At 41.9% G+C, this 23916-nt stretch overlaps 1 protein-coding gene across 9 annotated transcripts in view; it reads left to right on the forward strand.

The window, feature by feature from the left end:
- The window catches only part of KLF12 (Kruppel like factor 12), a 252339-nt gene that overhangs the window by 210755 nt on the left and 17668 nt on the right, over nucleotides 1-23916 (forward strand). For all 9 annotated transcript variants that reach the window (XM_030036334.2, XM_030036331.2, XM_041128670.1 and 6 more), the window contains one exon: nucleotides 14314-14471. In XM_030036334.2, the coding sequence (XP_029892194.1) occupies nucleotides 14314-14471 (158 nt within the window). The remainder of the gene's footprint in view (nucleotides 1-14313; nucleotides 14472-23916) is intronic.

Below are 23916 nucleotides of genomic sequence, written 5' to 3' on the forward strand. Positions count from 1 at the left end.
CCCTACAGCAATATTTTTGAAAAAAAAAATAGGATATGGGCACATCGAGTTGGGTTTTGTGTGTCCAAGTTGTGTCCAAGTTGTGATCTTGTGTTAAACCCGGTTTCAGTTTGTGATGACAGTCCTCCTCCCTCCATCCCTCCCGTATGGGATAAAAGTATGTAACAGGGGCAAAGAAATGAGATCTGTGGTAGGAGGGAAGAGCCCTGCTCTCTTTTCCCCACTTTAATGTGTTCCTTCACCTCTGGGTGGGTGTCACGAGGTGCCTTGAGCAACCTCCCTCACAGCCCAGGCGGTGTCGGCAGCAACACCTCCCCAAAGCAGCAGGCAGCTCGGTGGTGCATGTGGGGCGCGGGACCCCATTTCCAGGGTGAGATGTCTAGCTTGTCTTATTCAGGCAGTCACTTGAAATGGTCGTGGTTGTCTCATCTGACCTTGCGCCAAATGCCGCTGTGATGTCTCCCTTCACCTGCCTAACACTTTTTCTTATTTACTGTAGTTACGGCAATGTCATTCTGTCATGCTGGGAGTTGTGAATTTGGATTTGGTTTTTTTTCTGTGCCTCTTCCAAATGAACAATTGTGACAGCAAAATGCTTTGATAATTATCCCTTTTTACTGCATGCGAAGGCTCCAAATGTTTTAGGAAATTACGGGGTTTTTTTGATCTTTAAAGTTCTGGTATGTTCCATCCCATTTAACAAAACAAAACAAAACAACATATGTGCAGGGTTGAGTTTTGCTAGATTTTAACAGACTCTGATTTCTCCAGTAAAAGCTTGAGTGTAAGCACGCCGGTTGTTCTTAATTACTATATTGGCAGTACTAGTTGGTGCTTTATTTGGTGACTGATACTGTTTGTAAGATCTCAGATAGTAAACAAGCAGAGATTTTAATAGATTTGGAAGGGGAAAATATCCAGAAGGGGGGGGGTGGGGGGTGTCATGTCCCGTCCCGTCCCCCCCCCCCCAAAAAAAAAGGGAAATTTAATTTAAAAGTACAGCTAAAGAAGTCCTGATGTGGATTTAAGTTATTAAATCAAACATCCTGTTGGTGAAGATTTGGGAGACTGGTGCTTTCAGAAATTCCAGAGGTGAACGAACTGGATCCTGGGTCAGCACAACTGGCTTTGGCTAATATATGCAGGAAATCTGTGGCAAACCAAGGGACCGCTGGGTCCTAGACCGGTGCTCCTGACTGCACATTTAAGATGCTTGAAATTCAGAGCACTCTCTTCTAGCCACTGGTATCTGTTGACCTACCTTTGGGACTTAAAAACTACGCTTGGCAGAGCGCTAATGAGCAACATGCATAAATTACCAAGGTGAACAGAGTGGCCTGTTATTATCATCCCTTGGTTCTCAGCGTTGTAGGAGATGCAGTCGGGAGGGATGCACCAGCTTCAGAGAGCAGCTGGACAGATCCGCTTTGCTTCTTCGCAAGGTTTCCTTTGTAACGTGAGCGTGCTTCTAAGTGTGAAATAAAATTATAGTGAGAGTAATGTAAAAAATAAATACACCAAGTAATAACAAGGCCATAGAAATACTCTTTAGTATAGGACAAGGAGTATCATGCAGATGAAGGAGGTCCGATATGCGTTTCTAAGGCATCTGCAAGAAATCCTGCTGGTGACTGGGTGATGTTTCTGCATGGATGGAAACTGAGTTCCTTCCCTCCTCCCTGAGGCATTTTCGAATCAAAGGAAAAACTGTGCTAATCTGAAAACAGTGTCTATTTAACCCCCTGTAAAAAAGTGTTCATTTAACTACAATACTACATGACTATGAATTCTCATTCTTTTGCTGGGTAGCATTGTTTCTAAATATTTATCTAAATAATTCTTGTGGGATGAAGTTAAATAAAATTTATTTCATAAAGCCTGCAAATATGCAATTTTGCCTGTTGCAAGTGTTTAGGGAAGAGCTGGGTCAAAAATCTGACAGTTGCAAAGCTTGTTCAACTTTGTATGCTTTTATCCTTTTCTGAACAAAACATTCAATGTCTGTTGGAAATAGCAGAATAATTTCCCTCATATAATTGAATACTTGACGTCCCAAAGGGAGACATATACCCTTTAGCCAGTAGGAAAGCATTCCTTATCAGGAGAACGCGTTGTGTCACATTTCAAAAACCTGAAGAAGCAACTTCATTTGAATCTTACCCAGTTTAAATCCTTGCATGAGAACTTTCCTATAAATTCACATACAAAGTGATAGTTAATATAACTAGCCAAGTCCTCAGTCTGATTTTGCCTTAGGAGTGCTAGAGCATGCATAGGGTGAAATCTTGACCCTTTACTTTGATGACAAAAAGTCATCAGGATTTTGTTCTAGCCTTTCTAAAGAAGAATATTGTTATCCTAAAGGCATCTGTAGTTTTTTCTGACCAGGGAATAGCCACAGTGAGAACCACCTCGTTGTTCAAGTGGAGGAACATGAGAGCAAGCCCACACAGCCACCTTGACCCAGTGAAGCCCAGAGTACTGGAGCTGTTTGGCCACCAGCCTAATGAATGCTCTTGAAAAAGTGTTATGGGGTATTTATTGTGAAGAATATAGACTGTTCTGAGTGCAAATGGAGCAATTTCTGATGTGACAAACAGATCTGTTAAAGACATATTTCCTTAGATTTCTTAGTACAAAATGTACGTTATGGCCATATGCAGTCTGCCTACAGAAGAAATTTTGCTCTTAATCAAATCTTGCCCTGCCCATGAGCACTTGAGATCATAAACGCAGTGCTGCCTTGGTGAGAAAGTGTTAAGAAGACCGATTCATGAAATCCACAATACTCTGGTTTCCTCTTTCTGTTGGGAGGACATTTGTCTGACTCCACTGAAGACAATGGCAGCTGTGCCGGACTTTTCCAAGGCACGCATCCAAGCTGGATATCTTTCTGACTGCTGAACTGGTATAAAGATAAACAAGGAATTGTGGAAATTTGCCTTTTTGGTATGTGTGAAAAGTAGGTAAGTGCTCTGTTGCCTAATTAATTGCAAGTGGGAAGACTCTACCTACCTGCAGTTACTCAGAGTGCAGACTGAGTATTCACTGGATGGAAATCAGGTTGATTTCAGGAATGGAGAGAAGAAGAGGAATGGTTGCCCACATGGTCCAACCAATCTGTGCAAGGCCAGTAAAAAGATAGCGTAGCTCTTCTAGCTCGTAGGTGGTAGTCATGGGTTCCTCTTTCTCAGAAATTATATGGCCGAGTGATTTCTATAACTTTCAAGGACGCTTTCTATCCCGGTGTGCAGATGAAGCCACTAGAAATTTTACAGATACCAGCAAATATGATGATACTGCAACTATATAAATTTCTGCCTATGTAAATATCTTACTCAGTGACAAAACCTAGCGCTGTGATTCTCTAGAGAGGCAGTTCCCAGCTGGGGAGGTGGCAGCAAGTCTGAGGGAAGAGAGAAGGAAAATAAAAGGCAGGAAGAGAAAAGAAATGACAGTCCCTGGGAAAAGAGCCAGAGGAGCTGGACCTGGTGAAGCCCAGAACATTGCTTGGTTTTCAGGTGAGAGTATATTATAAGTAGGTGTGTAAAACCACAGATGCAAAGAGAGGTAGTGGGGTTTCTTCATATTGCAGTAGTGTATTAGTACTCTGTTCATGGATTTGGACTTCACTGTACTTATTTTCCTTTGCAAACACAAAACAGCAAAAAAGGTGTAGCAAGGATCTCATAATCTAAATTAAGAGGTACTTCATCAACATGCCAGACTGTAAAGCCAGGTACAAGTTAGCATATTGAATAGAAAAGCTAGCTTCTTGTATAACATAAATACATCAGGATTCCTCATTGTTAACAAAAATGCTTGGTAACACAATCTGTATGGCCTCTGGGGTATAGTAACAATTTTGATTTATAGAATATTTTCTTCTGTTCTTTTGTAAAAAATTCCTTTCAATAGGAGAGGGTGCTCTGGAAGGAAAAAGAAAAAAACATAAATCTCAAACTTTATCAATTAGAAAGTAGTTTTAGAAAAAGAAACCCAGATCCGTGAAGTATGATCTTGTGCTCAGTGCCTTTTTTGTCCCCAAATGAATTAAATTATTTAGTCCCTTTTTTCCTAGCCAGGTGTGATACTTATTTTACCTCTGCAATAGATTAATTCTTTGCAATGTATATTCTCAGCTTCTAGAGCTGAGGGAGCTTCTAGAGGGCTGTGGGGCATATAAAATTGGGTTTTTGAGGTGACATTCTATTGGTGGTGGCAGGTTATTTTTACATATATATAAGCACCAAAGTGTACACTTCAATGGAGTCAACTATTTAGCAGTTACCAAAATCTGCTTGGTGACACAGAGTATGGCAGATGAACACCCATAATTGCATTATACGTGGGTATCCAGGGTAATTAAATATGTAACTTACGAATAATAAACCTTCTGAAAAGGAAGGAAGAAAAGGTCATTCACATGAGCTTCAGTCCCAGTGGATGCAATGTCCTCATTTAATGTCACTGACCTGGCAAGACATTATGTGACAATTTTGTCAGCTAAGGATACAGAAGAGGGAATTTTTAATCACCACTGCGGTCATCAGTTCCACATTTGTTAGTCTGACCAACAAGAAGAGGTGGATGCACAAGCAAGAGTCATCATGGTACAGACGTTGGGACTGACTACTGTGCTGCACAGGTATGAGAAATCAGAATTAGAGATATGAGAAGAAAGTAAAATCTGGAAAGCAAGGTACAACATGCAGGGAGTCCTGCACTAGTAAGTGAAGCGTCTGTGCTGCTTCTACAGGTAACCAGAACAAAGGTGAAAGACGTGAATATGTACATACTCATCTAATTTCCATGCTGGAAATTTCAGCTCAGCCTCTGTCTCCAACAGAGTAGTCTTTATTTCCCTTTTTTAATTTCCTCTGCTGAGAATACCAGTATTGCTGTAGCTTGCTTGCATATGTGTTGCCAGAAAAACATGAAGGAAAAATATGAATCAGAAAGGAACAGGAAAGGTAAGAAGCAGGGCCCTGTGCTTTCAAAGCTGAGCTGGAGGTACTCAGTTACCCAATTTTCTGCTCTTTCTAAAAGGGTACAAAAAAGAAAGAACAGACTCGGCATTGATGCAGCCTCCGTCTGGAAGGAGCGTTAGCACGGCTGGTGCGTTAAGAGATCTTGTGAATGATCAGTGCTGTTCTGCCAGCTCTGAAAGGAGGGGCTGAAATAAGATGCTTTTTCTCTGCTAGACCAGGTTCGGCTCCCAGGCCTGAACTACCGTGCATCAAACACGTTTGGCATACAGGGTTTCTGGAAGACGTACAATGCTTTGTCTTCAGATCCAAAGAACAGTCCTTTGCTCATGTACTTTATTCCATCTGCAAGTTCATTGTGAAGATACGTTTACCCCACTGCTTGAGGTTTCCTTATTTTCATGGATTTCCCCTTCAGCTCAGATGACCATTGGGCTAAAGCAAAGTATGCTAATTTTTTTTTAAAAAGAAATAAATTCAGACTTGCATTAGCTCATGGTCACTTGGTTATCTTTCATTATAATGTGTAGATATCTGTATTTATAAATATAAACATTTATGTAGGAACTATTTAGAAAAAATGAGCATTCGTTAGAAATTCCCTTTAGAACATGAGTGTGGCTGAGCACTGGAACATGTTGCCCAGAGAGACCCGTTTTTTTCCACCTTCGAACATTTTGAGACTTAAACAGGACAAGGCCATGAACAATCAGATGTAGCTCTGAAGTTAACCCTGCTGAGCAGAAGGTTGATAGGTCCCTCCCCAGCTGAGTTTTTCTGTTACTCTTTATTCCATGGTAATGCAGCATGTTACAAAAAGAGGTGTTAATGTGGGCTTCAGCATCCAGAGGAGTCTTTGCACTGGGTTCAGCTGTCCTGACAAGCTGAAATTGTTGGTGATGCAGCCATGCATCTTCTGTATGTTGCATGTATTAGAAAAAAATACCTCCTAAACAGATTTAAACAACCGCTGTCATTTGTCGTCTCAAAATCTATAGCAAAATATAAGGACAAGTGTCTCACCTAATGTGAGTCCATGTATCCAAACCAAGGAAAAGACAGAGAGCAATGAAGCGGAATTGTTTAAAGTATTTTGTCCATGTGTGAAACATCATAGCCTTACTGTCAAATGTTTCTAAAACTTTTACAGGTAGAAACAAGCTCTGTCTGTCCAGCCATGTTAAGAGAAATGTGAAATTTGTCTTTGTTAAGCAGCAGCCCAGTAATTCAGTAGGGGTGTCACTGGTCCGGGAGCTGCTGTTGCCCATGCTTGGCTATGGCTGGATGTTGTTGTGCAGGAATAAGTTTGTCTCTGCTTAGAGGCTGGCCCAGGTTCTGGTTCTTACAGCAGGATTTGCAGGTGGTGCAAGTTGTCATATGGCCATGAACTTTCCCAAAACCAGGAATAAACATTTTAATTATGTAGGCAATGCTTATGTGCAAGATAGTTAACATGTAATTCCTTTGCTTTTTTACACAATAGCTCTATAGGGTAAAATTTTCTTGGTCAATGGTAAGGGTAAAATAGGTGGTAAGTTTTGGTGTGGGGTTTTTTTCAGTGGCATTCCAGAGTTCATCATAGGCTTGATTTATAGGTTTTCTCTATCGGAAGTGTGCTTTGCAGTACCAGTCCTCCAGTCATCAGATCTGGGGGACGTGCTGGAGCATGTCATAGATACTTCCTGGCCCCGCTTCCTTTCCTTAGAAACCCAGCACAGAAGAACGGCGTGAAAGAGGAGAACGTGGTGTGTACTTGGGTCTCAGCCCAGAATGGAGCTGGGATACACCCCAGGACAGCACTGCTCTAAGAGCGCACAGTGCTCCTGGGTCCCACAGCACAAACACAGATCAGGAGGATCAGGCAACTCTCTCATTCTCATGTCTCAGCTTAACACAGCTGATAACGGAGGTGATGGATAATTTAGGTAAGGCATGCCGTGGTTGACATTAGTGCTTTTCCTAGCAGACCCCAAAGCTCTTTCCCTCTGCCAGAAGTTTGTTTCATGTATAGTCGTGCTTTCGGTTCCACCACAGCGGGAGAGATGTTGTAACACACCTGAGTATTACAAGGCAGCTCAACAGTTCAAGTAACTTTAGCTGGTCGCAGCAGGAATAAATACTGCAGATGAAGTTGTGGTCAGAGATGTGTAGGGTATTTTGTTTGCTGACCACCCAGGACAGGGATGTAAGAGCACAGGAATGGCTGAATGGAGCCGCAGGAGAGGATCCTCTTGCCCGGGACTCTGCCTCTGGCAGCAGCCAGCAGTGGACACCTAGGACAGAGCGTAACAGGGAAAACTTACCATGCTCCTACCGCCGTCTGCTCCCAGTGTGATTTCCCATCATATCCAGCTCAGGCACTTCCTGAACCAAATGTATTCAAATCATGTCTTATCTGTGTCTTGTTTACCCATGTGATTTTTCCCATTTAATATGTGTACTGTTTGTGTATGCTGCCAAGTTCCTCCTTTCTTTCTTGACAAAATGTATAATTTCCAGTATAACATCACCTTAAAGTACACTGATTGAAGTAACTACCACTAATAAAAGAGTAGTATGTATTTTCTTTTTATGATCACCTTAAGTACTGCTTGATATGTTCTAATGTCTAACATTCCTAAGGCAGCTGTTTACCTTTCATGAAATATTAATTAGAATCTAAGAATCAAAGAGGAGAAAAAATACATATGTATATATGCATGTGCATCTGTTAGTCTGTGAACAGGAGACAGTAGAAACTTTGTATTAAAAAAAAGCAGTGACTAAATATTTGAGGGGAGGACTTTATCAGGAGACTACACTGATATTTAGGCATATTAAAGAAAAAAACTACTATGTTTTTATATAGCATGATTTTGGCATCTCACTACTAGGTGAAGTTTTATAAACTGTAATGAAAAATAATCCATATCATATTTCTTCACAGTTTAATATGTAGTGTTTATAAGGATACTTTCACCAATATCCTGAGTGGGAAGGTAACATTATACGAGCTATCAGAAAATGAAATTACGTTATGTGAAAAGCTACTACAAAAGAAAGTAATTGAGAGCTGGAGACTGGGAAATGCGGTTAAGTTCCCCTTTTCAAAAACACACAGTGTACCCATGTCATGCCTGTTAGCATCTGAAACTTGAAGGTCTTAACAGAAAGAAGGTACTTTATCGTAAGTGAGATTAGCTCACTGAATGAGTGGTGTGCTGCTGTGCACACGTTCACTCGATTCAGAAATGTGCCAAAGGAGCCAAGCAAAGGCAATGGGACAGCGGTCGTCTCTGCTTCTGACTGTCCTTGGCAGGGAGCTGCTCTGTGAGCTGCTTGCGGTCACTACTGCCCTGCTTCACCCGAAGGAGGACGGACAGCTGCTGTGGGTTTGCGTGAGCGTGCTGCTCGATGTGCTCAGGGGGTGCCGTCCCACCACTGGATCCAAAGGCCAAGATTTTCAAAAATAATGGAGAAAGCTCGACTTAGCGCCCATAGTTATTCACTTAAGAGCTCTACTTTCTGTAAATGCTAAGTGGCCAAAACCCATGATGTTTCTTTCTGCAGCCCAGGTTCCCTTTGATTGCTGAGCGAATGCTGGAGGTCCAAGGATTTTCTTCAGCTGCTCATTACCATCTGAATGCAGACATGTGATATTCTAGTTTTCTGCTTTTATTTTGTTTGCCTGCAGTTTTAGTTGCTACAGCTGACAGGTTGGCCCAGAAGCTTTTCGTATTTCATAAAGCAAAGATTCACATTGCTAAACTTATACACTATTTTTATATTTGAATATTGTATATTTATATCTTTTTTCCCTTTAAAACCAAAGAAAAACTGTAAATATCTGGATGTCCAAAATTGGCCTGAGGGTGAGATATGAATGTTGGCCTGTTGGTTCTATCCTGTATTGCCAAGGCATGTTGTCACCTCCTAAGTATTTAGCATGGTAATATCTCCCAATTTTTGTTTTCAGCCTATCCATTTATGTGTTTATTTTTGTGTGTGTTATATACACAAGTATCACAAGAATAAGCTTCGTTGTGGAGTGAAAGGTGGATTTTCCAGTTGTTCCTTGTGTTGATTGCTTATGTCCACATTCTTGATTTCTTCATACAAATTCTAAATTTCCATGGAAGTTGCGGCATTGGTGGTAATCACAGCTAGTTGCCACTGAAAGGGGTGATGACACGCCCCTAACCCTTGGACACAGGTTCCCATCCTCTCCCATGTGTCAGTGCAGGTACTTGGCAGACTCCACTATTTGGGGAGTTAAACCAGCAAAAGCAAGCAAGCTGCTCAGGTTTTTTTTGCAGAATTGACTTTTCGTTACTGTGGGTCCCTGAACTGTCTCCCTGCAGTCAGACAAGTGCCAGTGCCAACACAAGGGAAAGGAACTGGAGCAGGACTGTCCTGGTATGCTATCTTAGCCAAACCACATCCTTCAACAGCCCAGAGCCTGAGAAACACAAGAGGACCACAGCTCGCATTATGCCCACCTTGTGGGGCACGCTCTGGCCTGCCAAGCTCCTCATCCGGGCTGAGCAGAAGCCACATGGGACTGAGCCCAATCTGTTTCTCCTTCTTGTGGTAGCCAGCCTGGAGGAGACACAGCTGATATGTGCCTGGGTCTCACCCCGAAGTGAAGTTAACGTCTGTTTTCCACAGCCGTAGACTATTGTTAAGGTGCAGCCTTAAGTCCCTTGTTTAACTACAGGGCCGGCTAGGGAAGAAGGTAGTATATTCTGAATGCTATGAAGGAGGGACGTATGGTAAGGTGTGGGGGACTTTGGACACAAGCTGGTCTATACCTGTTGGCCCTGGGTCAGTGTGTTTTCCATGAGGTCTTTTGCGAGGCAGGCAGGAGACATAACCAAAGAGCCTGAGCTCATAGCGGAGGGGCCAAGGAAGAGTAAAGGTGGCAATCACAAGGACGAAAACGCAACACTGCGACACTGGGTTTGTACAGCAAAGAGCAAAGCGTGGCTGGCTGCACGTCACCAGCTCCATGCTGGCCGTGTCAGCCAGCTCTTGCCCAGCTTGCTGGCAGCACCAGGAAGCTCGTCCTTTGGTGGCCGACGGTAACACTGCATGTTTGCCACAGGGTGAGAGCACACGAGCAGGCTCTTTGTGGGGAGCAGCCAGTGTGCAGCAACTTGTCACTGCATGGCATGTTGTTGGCGTGTCGCAGCACTGAACACAGTTCAAGGCTTTAATAAACATACAATGCTCCCCGGGCAGCTCTGCTCTGCATATTGCTTAGAAGACAACAGGATTGGTATAAAAAGACCTGCTACATCTGCATTTAACAGTGTTACTGCATATGCTAAGGGCCTTTCACAGTCTGTATGTAGAACAGAGGCGAAACACCTAGGAGGTCATGGGCAGCAACCGTAGAAAGGAAAAATAATCCCGCATTAACAGGGTTGTTTTAATCCCCTTCACAGGCAGCGCAGATCATGTTCAGCAGAACTTGACGGCCATCTACCGGCAAAGCCCCAGTCTTTGTTTTACTTTGCAGACTTTTTTGCATCAGAGAGACAAGCACTTGGCCTTGCGTGAGTTGCAGATGCATGTTTTCACTTCTAGCTGGAAATAACACAGCTGAAGTTTTGTAAATCACTGTAAATGCTCACATTGGTTTCATTCATTTTCCCCCTATGAGCAGTACTGAGCACAGGTGTTGCAGCTGCTTATGGAGGCAGCCAGCAGTCTCCCAGGATTTCTGTTAGTGTAACGGTTTTTACACTAACATAGAAATTTTACAGTTTTTAGAAATAACAAACTGCAAATAAATAAATGTCCAGCTGACAGGTCAGAACTCAGTTTTCTTCTTTGTTAATTTCTCTTTCAAACTTGGTGTATTGGGAGTAATTTGAGGCATCCTGCAGTTTTGCTGGGATGTTACATCTGGTGTCAGTCCTATTGCTAAACCCCACCTTGAGCCTTAAAGGCTGACTGAGATCTTGGCCATTAACAGGAGAACTGGCAGCTCCTGGTCTGGGCACCCTGGCAGCTCTTGGCTGCTGACGTGTTTTCAGGTCTTCACTCTGGGCAGTCTGTGAGGGACTCTTATGGTCAAAAGAGGGTGCTACGATATGTTGTTGTTGTTTTAATTTATTTAATTTATGTGATTTTAAATACATTGTAAACAAAAAGAAAAAACTCAGTAAAAAAAATAAATACCTGTGAGTTCCCTGTCATGTCCATTCTCAAAGTCTTTGTCCACTGTGGTGCCATCAAACAGTAGTTTCTGGAGCCCTGTGCTGACCAGAGCCACCTGGCAGAACTCCCGTGGCCTTTAAAAGGCCCAAAACATGGTTTTGAGGACTTTTTTTATGTCTGTGTAGTCAGTGAGGGTATTTTGTAGAAATTGCTCACGAAAAAGGAGGGTGTCCCTTCACTGCTGCATGGCCAAGGACATCAGCAAATCAACTGAAAGTTACTGTGAGAGGGACTAACGTCAGGAAGCTCAAAAAAGCGCTTTGTGCTCTTTTTAGGGCTTCCTGTGGTATCTCCATTTTTAAAAGTCACACAGCTTTTGTAAGGCTAAAACAAAGCTGGTGGTATCAGGTAGGATCTGGCTCCTTTTCCACCAGTGAGTGTGTCTGCACTGTGTGGTCCCCCTGTGCCATAGGAGTTAGAGTGGCAGAGGAAGATCACCTTGGAGGTGTGCTCTCACTTGCCACGTGAGTCTGTTCTGCTGGTTAGTTTGTCATTCAGCCTGCACTGCTGCAAAGGGAAGGCATGAGGTTACGTTTGCTGGTTCCAGCTGTTGGTAACGCTGAGCAAGTGATGGCTGTGAAGCTCCCAGGGGATGGTGGCAATGCACGTCGCCTTCTGTGGTTTACTCGGTTATTTTCCCTGGCGTGGAATAGGTAGGATGCTTTGCGTTTTAGAAAGAGGGAACAATCCAGTTAAGAAGCAGCAGCACTGATCGTGTGCCACCTTCGTGGTACTGCTTTATGCCACCCTCTCCTGTACAAACACCCGGGAAGGCACAGAGCAGTTCCCAGCAACGAGGTCACTTTCTTGTATATGACAAATAGCTTTTTACAAGGTGCTGACTCTGCTTAAGGCTTGCTTTGTCTTGGGGCTGGAAGTTGCAGCAGCGTTATAAGCTTGATCCTCCTCCCATTTAAACTGGCTGTACTGTCCAGGATCTGAACGCCCTGTTACAAAATAGGCTTTTAAGACGGCTCATAAATCATATGCACACAAAAATGATACACAGATATTTATTTTTAAAGATAAAGATTTTCTGGTCTTGAGCACTGGATTTTGTACCTTCAGTATTGAGCTTTATGAGCTGATTTACATGTTTGCTTTTTATTTTAGCTGGTGGGATATTTAAAAAAAAAACCTGGAGTAGCAAGACGGTTCTCAGTGAATCATCTAACCCAAGACTTTTATTTGCCCTGAGATGCAGATGCTTAAATGCAATTCCTAAGCCATTTCTGTGACAGCTAAACATATCTGTATTCTTGTCACATAGTTAGTGCTGATGTGTCTTACTCTCTTAGGGACTACTTTTTGCTAGTTAATGTTGATATTACGACCGTCTGTCCATTTCTTTTTCCATTTCAGAAATTCCCCACACACCCATTTACACACATTGTATTATAGGCAAAAATAATTAATCTGGAAAATCTCTTTGCCTGAAGGTTAAATATGAATATATATCAAGTGTTAAGAGAAAAAGAGGGCTGTCAGAAAGAGAGTACTCCATTTTTTTTTAAATAGTGCTTTAAATTAGGGTTGTACTGTAAAAATATTTAAACAAAAAGAAAAATGTGTCACTTGGACTACCATTAATTCAAGGCTTGAAGATTTGTAATGCAGAGGATTGGAACATCAGTGAAATCACATGCTAACGGTGCAAGATGCTTTATGCAAAGTTTTAACCCAATATAAATAGTCCTCAGCAAATTCTGGAAATCTCTAAAAGTGAAGTTTTTTTCCAGAAAAGCTATAGCTGTAACAGCAGTGGCTATTGTAACGGAAGGTTGCAGATTGGTGTTGACACATGAGCTTCTCAGCAGATGCATCAACATCAGTGGTTCTTTCAAATGCCTTTCTCAGTATCTTAGCTTCCCCAAAGATTCATGCTTCTTTTCGTGATCAGATTCAGTTTCTTTTCCTCCAATTCATTTTCATTTGACAGTCACAAATTCTTTCAGGAGAACTGAGAACTTTAAACTAAGAGTTTAAAAGAGCTGGCTGATGATTCTCTAGATCATTTACCTTAAATGTCAATAAACCCAGGAATGTGGGGGAAGCCCCAGAAACTTGAAGAAGGGCAATGGTGTTCCAGTACTTAAAGTAGCTAAACAGGCTACTATAGCTGTAGGTGAACGTGACTGCTGTGCAGTATAACCATAATGGGGTTGATAAGGCGATCAATTAATAATGATTTATTGCTGGGTAATATAATTAATGGAAGTCAATGAGGGTTTGGATCTTGGTATTCCAGCTTGATAATAGTTTATGACACAGGTTTATCTAACTGAGGCAAGTGCATTGTTGTAGCAGGCTTTCTTCAAGTATTAGCCTCAGTACGCACTGTATTTAGAAACTCAAGCAATGTGACTTCAACATTATATTTTTAATTGCTTAAAATTAGGATAACTGATAGGCCTTAGGACGTTGCTGTAAATGGAGTATCTTCGATGAGCATTCGCATTTCTGTAGGGATTGTTCACTGGCCCTGGGCTAATAAACTTTTTATTTATCAGTGGTCTAAAAGGAAGTAAAATTCATTGACTTGCAGGTGATAGATTGAGAATTGTTAAATAAGGAAATGGAAAAATCGCTGCTGCAGGGTGATATGGATCTGTTAGCAATCTGTATGCAAGCAAACAACAGGTGTTTGGCCAAATGTGAGGATCCATAGTCCAGATCTGGGTACTGGAAACACTTTTCCATAAAAGGTTTCAGGATTTTTATCTATTTAAACTTGTCAAAGAGAAATTATGGAGGCTATATATAAAGTTGTTTAGAAAGCAGGGTTCAGTGCGCTTGGATCTAGACACGTGTGAAATAGAAATAAAGCTCAGATAGAGTCAGGCTACTTCATTATTGGAGCAGTATTTCAAGGATCGTGGTGTTTTCTCTGGCAATAAGCACTTCTAAATCAAGAGTTGAATTACTTCATGCTGCAAAATACACTCTAGTTCAAGCACAGATTGTTTCAAATATATGCTGTGGACTGCATTGTAGAAAAGGAAGTATTTAATTAATTGTTAAGGTCACTTCTGGCACAATGATACATTACAGCTGATCTTTTGGGGCCCGGGATATACACCATGCTCTTTCTTAATTTTTTTGCTTCTGTTCTGTCTTTTAGTTCAATTTCACCATTCAGTATTGAGAGCACAAGGCGTCAGAGAAGGTCTGAGTCTCCAGACTCCAGGAAGCGGCGCATCCATCGGTGTGACTTTGAGGGATGCAACAAAGTATACACAAAAAGTTCCCACCTGAAGGCTCACAGGAGGACGCACACAGGTAAGACTTTGCTGGCACTGTGTACTGTGGTTAAGACAAGCAGGTTCCCTTCTGCCTAATTTAGGACCTATTGAACTCATTATCCTACATTAAGAGCCAAAGGCCTGTACCTAAATAACAGATGTCTGCAAGTGCACCAGCATTGGCGTTCTGATCAAGAGTGTGCTTTTGAATTGAACTTCCCCACTTCACAGCACAAGACCGGTGTCAGCACAAACCAGGCTCCTTTCAGATGAGGCTAAACAGAAAAGTGGCCTCCAGGGACACACCTACTGTGCTTCAGTGAACAATGGGTGGTCATTGCTTGGGACTAACCAGAGCTAGTCCAAAGAAAACCATCAAGAAGAGCATATAGTGTGGACATGGATCTTCAGCACCAATTTTTTCACTCTACAGACCTTCTCCTGTTGAGCTACTATTTGCTTTTACAGATGTAGCCTTTGAATTGCTTGGTGCCACTAAATGCCTTCAGTTCAATTCAAGGGTAAATTCAAGACCTCAGTATTTCTTTCTGGAGGCTTTCAGAGGCACCTACCACATACTGCAGAGGGAAGTCAGTCACTATATGAGAATAGGTTGCAGTAGGTCCCTACAACAGAGATGCAGGAGAGGTGCCTTGATGAGCTGGGTCCCATTCAGTGATGATACTACTTAACACTTAATCAATACCTGGTGTCCTTATTAACTTTATGGGCTGTTATTAGTCTATGTGACAGGCATGTAAGGGTAGCTGAAGCAATGATGTGTAATTGTTGTAATTTTATTGTGGATAAACTCACCAGCAATTTGAAGTCACCGAGAACAATTTAAAAGGGGATTGCTTGGATGGCTAGAAAGGCAGTGGACAGAACACTCTGAGTTTCAGTGCTGTTCCTTACTCTGCTGCTGATTTGCTTAAATTAAATTTATTGATCTCTCTGCTCTTAATGTACTTCAGCATTCTTGTAACTCCTTGGAGAAAAGATGGTGTTTATCCAGCATGTAGCACATTGTTCTTTTTTGAGAATCTGCTGGCACTTTCTGTGGTGTGATGTACTCTAAAGAGTATGAGATATTATTTTGAAAAATTAAGTGATGGCTTCTCCATTTCAAATGAGGCCACGTCTCCATCACTCTTTCCAATATGTCTTTTGGTTGGTAGGACTTTTGTTGAGAGGAATACTGAACAAGGCTCCGTCCTAATACCCCCTACTAAACCAATTTCTGTAAGGTAAGAGTCCCTTCCTTAAACAGTGGAAATGTTCTGGTGATCTGGGAATTTCATTACATTTCCCTCCAGGCCAATTACTCTAGTTTCTTCATATCTTCCCATTAATGCTTGTGCCTTCTCCTCTCTCTTGATTTATCATGTTGTGTCTTAATTCTTTTTTCCTCTTCCCTATTCTTTCCCGTCTTCGATGTGGTCTTCCATCCCTACCTTTCTGATATATTTTATATATCTTTACCCTCTCCCCTTGTTCTCTGTCATTCTTGTTTTAGTTCTTTTATCCCAATCTAACCCTATTCTGTCCCTTTCCTTCTCCCTGCCCTGATTTCTAAGTTGTTTCCCTAGTCTTGCCTGTATCACCCTTTGAGCATTATATGGCTGTAGCAGATCAGAAGACAGAGAGCCCAGCAGAGGCATGAAAACAGTAGACTGTTAGGTTTGAACCCACTTCTCATGCTTATACTACAGGGAGGTCACTCTTTTCTAGCCTGCAAGACTGGCGACCAGTCCAGGAACATAAGCAAGCATCATGTAAGGAGCTGAGTTACAAAACTAGATCTGAACAGCCTCAGAAATGTCACACCCAAGTTAGCCCAGAAATACAGAAGGCTCTTCTCTACCATGATGTTTGAAAACACTGAGAATCACATTTGTCATGAGTCTGTAATTCATGAGTGATCTCATGGCAGACCAGCACTTGGGGTAGCGCACCCGCAGTGTTAGATACTCCGCACTGCTGAATCTCAGGCTGTGCACTTAGGGTGCTCAAAACTAGGCACTGAAGGCTTGAAATGGTGTTGGTAATTACAGCTTTTGCAGCTGTAACTCTCCAGCAGCATGAAGGGAGTTTCTGTACCTGCTGTAATCGTAGGATCCATCTCCCCAGCCTTGGTGCCCTGGCAGCTGGGTGTCTAGGCTATGCTATCTGTCTGGGATCTCTGGGTAGTCAGAGAAGAGGGATTGGCCCTCTGGGGCACGTTATTCCCTCTTCAGGTAGACCCAGGGATTGGCTTGTGAAGGTGCTTTTCTTTCAGTGCTGAATACAGAGGAAGCCCAGGTACCTGCCAGGCTGTTAGCTGGCTGAAATGAATCCCCACCCCAAAAGGCAGCTTCCTGAAGTATTTTGCAGTCATGGTGGATGTTGGTTTATTTCTTCAGGGAGAAAAGAAAAATAATATCAAATCAAAAACCTTCATTAAATGTCAGCTGTTAACTGCTTTATATTGTCATGTCTTCATGCCTGCTGCAATGTAAGAAGTAAAGTGTACTCGAGAGAGAAGGTGAACACTGAATTTAGCCAATGGATCCAGTGAGAAAATCTGTGTCATGCTGTTAAAATTCAATGTGTTTTACACAACACTTCTCAGGTCTTGGTAAGAAGTTGGTATATTCAGAGTTACATGTAGCATACTCTGTGTATTAATCTCATCTTATGTTTTTTTTATCTTGGCCTTTACTTTTGCTTCAGGCAAAAGAAGTTAATTATTCACGTATGACCCACAGTAATTAGTGCAGTTTGGGATAAGTATAAATGAAGTATGACAGCTATGCACGCAAGGGTGAGCAAGTTTCAGTAGGAGACTTTCTGAGAAAAGATCACAGAAACTCAGCATTGCATAATCGGGACTTTTTTTTTTTTTTTTTAGGCAGGCTGATCTTGCTGACAATCATTTACCTAAGCAGGATGTGTTTGAGAACTATATTTTTTTTTTCACTTACTGTATATGCATAGCCACTAAAACATTCACAGTCATTTGGATACAGGAGGAAAAACAATGCAGTATTTTGACAGGATGAACAACTTGGTTGCTTGGAAGGTATACCTCTTTTAATTAAAAATGGAAACAAAATATTGTAGATGGTAACAGCTGCCTTTAGTTCTCTTCGAGTAACTCCTAGGTTTTTTTAAGTATGCTATTGTCTAGCTCCCCAGTATTTCTCACCAGTGTCCTCAAAACTTAGTGTACTGGTGTGGGCATGGAGTCCACTGGGGGGCGAGCTTGAATTACGTATCATCTCTCCAACTAGAAAAACTGCAAGTGAAACCTGTACTAGAACATTTCATAAATCACAAGCACTGGTATTAAATTTCTCTTTCTAGTATCAGCTTCTTGTTGTTGTTTTGCCAAATCGTCAAATAAAGCTATCAGGAGGTATCGGGTGTGATGGAGAGCCTTCGGGGCTCACAGGCAATCTCGCAGCTCAGGTTTATCAACTCTTTCCGCAAGGAGAAACTGTGAGAAATTGGCTCACTGGAGTTGTGTTGAGTTAGTTTCTGCTTCCGTGAACTTAAAGAAAATTACTAATGTATGACTCTACAAATTAGTAATCTTTAAAAATGGGAATACCAGCAGCCCTGGGTTGCATTCCCAGCCTGCATATGTCTGCGTTGCACTCAGCATAGGTGCGGATGTCGGCTCCGGGAACGGGGAGAGTTGTAACTGCTGTTCCCAGTGAGGTCTGCGCCCATGCGGTCCTCGTGGGACTCACCTTCCTCAGTTTGCTGCTTTTACTTTGGAGATGGAAACAATCATAGCGTTATTTTATGTTACGTAATGGCTATTTCAGGCCTTTTAGGCGGTACTAAAGTTGCCATTGACACTTCCAGTAGGACAGCTGAGTATTGCAGACTAAGTAGTACTGGTTCCTTCCACTGTGTTTTTTTCCCCCATCAAAATTTCATTCTAAAAACATTTACATTTACCTTAATGAATTGCTGTTTCCTTTCTACTAGCCCTGGTTTGTGAAAGATGTACAGATTCTACTCCCTCTGAAGAGAGATGATGAAAATCTGATATGTTTTATGTAAATCAGAGTCAAATCATGCCTTCTGTTGAGAGGCTGATATGGGTTATAAAAACCAGACTTTAATAACTGATCTGTGAAGTTGGTGAAGTTGGAAATCATGGGTCCATGAAAACTAAAATGCGTTAAATAATTTCATTATTTTGGCAAAAAGCAGGCAGATATTTTCATGCCATAAAACTGAGGACATACATCTTGACCTCCTCTTAAGTTGGCTGGATGTTTCTGAAATGTTAATGGAAAGCTGCAAAGTGGTCAAAAATGTTTGCAATTTACCTGCAAAATTTCACTTGACTTGTCATTATTTTTCAGTCATCTGTAACTAATGAAAAGAGGTTCATAGGCTAGATATGGTGAAAGCAGCAGGACAAAGCCTTATGGTCACACCATTTATCAGGTCAAATGCAAGGCAGTAAAGTCTCTGGTGAAATAATACATTTCATTATAGCCTCAATCAACGTAGTAGTTGTGGATAAAGTGTGTGTATGGAAAGATGAGAGGACAGGGGAGTCTGTTTTAGGGAGAGAGAAGCGAGAAAACAAGAACAAACATCCAGGACCCTTTGGGCTAGTTGCCATAACAGTGCAAAGGAGACATTAGAAAGTGAAAACATCTTTTGGATAGATGACAGTGATCATACGAAAACCACACAAACCCTTTTTTATTCATACTGATTTCAGTTGCCTTATTAATGCATTAAAGAATGAAAAGCATGATTACCAAAAGATGGCAGGTTTTGGCTGCCAACAGAGACACTGCAGGGCAGTGGCTGCTGGCTGTGGGCGATGTCCCAGCGTACGCATGTGGTGGTGCACCTGGTCGTGGACAAAGTGTCCCACTGGCTGACCACATGGCTAAAAGCTACTTTCACTTTTCATCCACAGGCTACTTAGTCTGCAAATCCTAGTGTGGAGTATTCTGTTTTAACCTGAATCGCGGGCCTCTCGGTATCAAAGCTAACCTTTGCATATCATGATCCAGTTTTCATAGACATCATCAGTCTCCCCTTAAATAGGGAGAGCATGTAAATTTGAGGCATATTATGTAAATTAAAGAGGCAAATTATGCTGTTAGGGGGCCTGGTAAAGAACAGAGAGACCTGAAACATGTATAATGGATAGTGCATGTGGAGAAGATTTAAAGCTCTTCCCTTTTTTCTAAGTATGCAGAGCACACTGGGTGGTGTGAATGTGTCCCAAAGCGGTTCCTAGCATGGGGACTGTGACCTGAGAGATCTAACCAACTACATAGTCATTTAAAAGGAAATTTGATTTGTCTTGGATTTCACATCTAAATTTGCTCACAGCTAAATCCACTTCTAGCTCTTTGTGGCTACCCTCCTACCACGTGGAAAAGCCCAAGGAGTTTAAAACAGTGTGAATTATCCTGAAGAAGTCAATAAAGAAAGAAGATGCCTGCTTTAAGGTTATGTGGGACATAATTTTACAATAGCTGATACAGAGCTGATTGTTCCCTGTCTCTCACCTCCATAGCATTTTCTTTTATTGTAGGAGTAATGAGCATTCTGTATTTCTGTGCAACCTTATTTGAGTCATTGCTTACAAATTTCTAGAGGAACGTGGCAGAGTAACTTTGTGGGGTCAATGGCAGCAAAAGCCTGGGACTTTCCAGTTGGCATGAAGTGGGAATGGATTTAGTCCATGAGCATAGGGCATCGAATATCCACAGCCATGGCTTTGCTCCTGCCTCGGAGGGGTGGAGGAGGGCAAGGGCTGTAACCAGAGCACCTTCTGTGGGGCTCAGATACTGGGCTGCAACTGCTGCTTTTCATCAGTGAGACCCAACCAGCACCAGGTCTGAATCACTCTTCTCAGTGCTGCTGCTGCAGAAGATGCGGCTGCTTCATTAGGCACTTAAAGAGGCAGGCTGAATATAGCCCCCAGGCCAAATGAATTTTTTAGTGTTTGGCGCTTTGTCCTTGATCAACGCCTATATCATTCCTGAGAGATGAGAGCAAATACCTTTGCCACAGATGTAATGAAGCCTATTTGTCAGTGTCAGGGGGTCTTCAGCAGCGTTACGTGGAGACAGTAAACATCTCTGACATACAGTTTTGTACCTGAGAAAATGACAGCATTTCCTTCCCGAGATGTTCCTTTATAGCTGAATTGAGACACCACCCTAGAAGAGAGAGGGCTAGTGAGTACATGGGTGTTTTATTTAGTCTGTGCTTTTTCAAACATTGCATTCCTCTCACTCACTGTTGCTCCATATATTATTTTAATATGAAAGGGCCCCTGTCATTAGTCTTTGTTCACATTTTCCTTTGAGCAATTTCAGAGCGGACTTAAGAAATCATAGGCACCAAAAAAGTTATTTTTGCTTTGTAGGTTTTAAAACTCCATTCATTACCTGTTGTTTTCCAAAGGTCTGTTTAATGCCTTTTGCTAGCTATAAGTTCCAGAGAGATATTTACAGGTTTGTAATCCCTTCTTTAGGTAAATATTGGGAGGAAGCAACATTTTAAAAATAATCTTTCTGGATTTGACTTGAACTATATAGATTTTTGGCCTACTTCAAAATTAACACGTCTTTGTCACCTCCCCTCCAGACTCACTCTTCAAAGGCCGGTTTTTCTACGTGCTCCCTGGGCCCTTATCCCAGAGCTCTCCCTCCTCCACCTAAATCTGTCGGGTGAAAAAAGCTGCATCAGCAGGTTCACATGTTGTTCCAGAAACTGGGAATTTAAATAAACAAAGCCAATTTAAAAATGAATTTAAGTAGAATAGGAGGTTCTATTTGTATTGGGTGATGCTTTTATTTTTTAAGAGATACTTTCTTTTAGTGTTTAAAATTTACTGCCGGTTTCAATAAACAGTAGAGCTTTCCAATGTGGAAACCAGTATATTTCATAGAAGTTTTCAGTTCTAGCTTTTCTGCTCTTTCTTCATGCAGTTTCTATTTAAAAGTTGCACAGGTTATTTAATAAATGGGGCTGCTGAAGCCTCAGCTGAAGCCTCAGCCTATTCCCATTGATATGACGGGGTTCACATTTCAGGACAGAAATATATTTAAAAGCAAATGCCTGCTGGTACAATACGTACCAGGGTATAAAGGCAGGCTCACCAATGCCACCTCAGCCTAGTAAGGTGATGTTAAGAAGTGGGAACCTCTGGATGTAGTGAGATAGTAGTCTGAGTCCAGCTACTTACGGGCAGGTGTCCATACCACAAGCAGCTTGTACATCCAGTTCTCTTCCAATAGCCGCTCTGTGGAAAGTTAAATGATTTCATTTCTGGCACATTTTGCGAGCTCTGAATTCACCTTGCACACGGGGAGTCATTCCTCTGCATTGTAGGTCTGATGCTGTGCCGATATGGAAGAGTGCCCACGTGGTTATTCCAAGGCCCTTTGATGGGAAAGCAAGTCTAATTGCATCTGTGATTGCTTGCAGTCTCTAGGTTATGAAAAATATTTGCAACAGTGCCCCTTGACTTTGTAAATATGGGGTGCATATGTGTTTTGTCTGTGTGTGGCACGAGGGAATAATGATAATTTCATTATGCAGAACAAAATTTTCTCTAAGCAAACCATTTAGTGCTTAATATTCTACCTCCAAAGAACTCCAGTTCATCTGAGGTCTCAGACATGATTGTGGTCTACCATATGTAGCCCTGCAGTGGCATGGAAGGCGAGAAAGGCCTCTCTACTCCCATTCCCTCCAAAATGCTTTCCCAGATGTTGCACCCAGACCTGGAGGAGTAAATACACGGTACAGGGTTTCCAAGGACATGAACTCTTGCAGCTTACTCAGTCCCAGTCAGAGGGAACAGCATAGCAACTTGCTACTGAAATGCCCGATAGACTGTGTCTTTTGTGAAGTGTGTCTGGAGTTGCTCGTGCCTGCCCTGTCCTTTTCAGGACAGCCTTCGATCGGAAACACGGTCTTCGAGAGCGGAGCATGCTCAAAACTGCAAGTAAGCTTCACAAAAGCCTTTGTTTTAATGTTTTATTCAGGTTTTCTTTTTTTCTGCTTTCTTTTTTCCACAGCTGAAAGGAAACAACAGGTAGAGCCTGAAAGCTACTGCTTTCAATCTTCATTTTTTGCAAATAAGTAGGTAGAAAATGGGGGGAATTTTACAGAAACTTCTTGTTTTGTGGGAAAGGAAAAAGGATCAGATGACACCTGTGTAGGACGAGGGGTTATTTTCTGCGCATCAGTGTTTTCTCCGCTTAGGATATGAAATGTAGTGGTATCTTGGTCACATTAACTCTAATGATCTTTTCCCTTGTCATGTGTATTTTTGTCAGTTAATGTTTTTCTTTAGTATCGTATATATTCGTTCTGCTTTTTATGGTGATAAAAATTGGCATCTCTTCATTTGGGAAGTTTAATTCCATTCACAACTCATTTACTTCATGGGAGGTGAGTTTTTTAATGCTCTGTTTCTGCAGACAGCCCAGCACACCAGGGTCCCGGCCTCTGCTTGAACCTGACTTCTAGCACAGTGCAAACAACAAATGATCAGTTGTGCAAACCTGAGTGAGACAAAGCTCATCCCTTGGAGCCTTTTTGTTGGTGTTTGTTTGTTTGTTTATTTCTTTGGGGCTTTGTTTGTTGTTTTGTTTTTAACAGGTAGTGGAAAGTTTAACTTTTATACTGAGAAACATCAGTATTGCTTTTGATGAATATGGTGGAGCAATCCCTGGACTGTCCAGGAGGAGTGACGGTAGCAGAATCGTAGGCAGATGGAAAGGGAAGTGTCACTTGTTTGGCATCTCCCTTGCAGTTATGGACCACAACGAAGGAAAGGTGTCTGGGGAGGCCAGACTAAAACCCAGGCCTGCAGCACCCCGGTTAAAGAGAGTTAATGTGCAGGTCTGCTGGCACCCTCCATGCAGTTGGCTGCTGATGGAAATATGGATCTGTTGCGTCACCTTTCCCAAACACCTTTGTGAGTGAAGGCTGCTGTAAAAGGAAAAATCTCAGCCTTCCCCATGGCACTGGAAATTTGATTTTCCCATATATTTGCTGTGGCTGGAGGGAAAGAGAAAACTTTGTGCCATCTTCCACTACATATATATATATATGTATAAAAAATACATGTTAAGTATATATATACGCACTTAACATATACTTAAATATTTATACAGCTACCACATCATGCAGGAAAAAATTATCAGGAAGGGTAATAAAATGCTGTTTGTCACCTACTGTTGATTTGCTCTGGCTTCTGGATTCAGGTGTGCAGGAAGAGGCCTTTTACATTTCCAGAAATTTTATTTTTTCTGTTTTTACAGGATTTAAAGTTTATCATTTTACATCAGCAATGCCCTTGGCAATGTATGTAACTAATCCTTGTCCTACAGCATTAATTCATTTGTGTCTCACGTAGTACTAGGTATGTCCCATTGTGAGGCAAAGTCTCTGTGCAGAAGCTCAAAAAGAGAAAATGTGGAAGAGAAGTTTCT

Source organism: Aquila chrysaetos, chromosome 14 (assembly GCF_900496995.4).
Source record: "Aquila chrysaetos chrysaetos chromosome 14, bAquChr1.4, whole genome shotgun sequence".
In the NCBI taxonomy this organism is placed as follows: Eukaryota; Metazoa; Chordata; class Aves; order Accipitriformes; family Accipitridae; genus Aquila; species Aquila chrysaetos.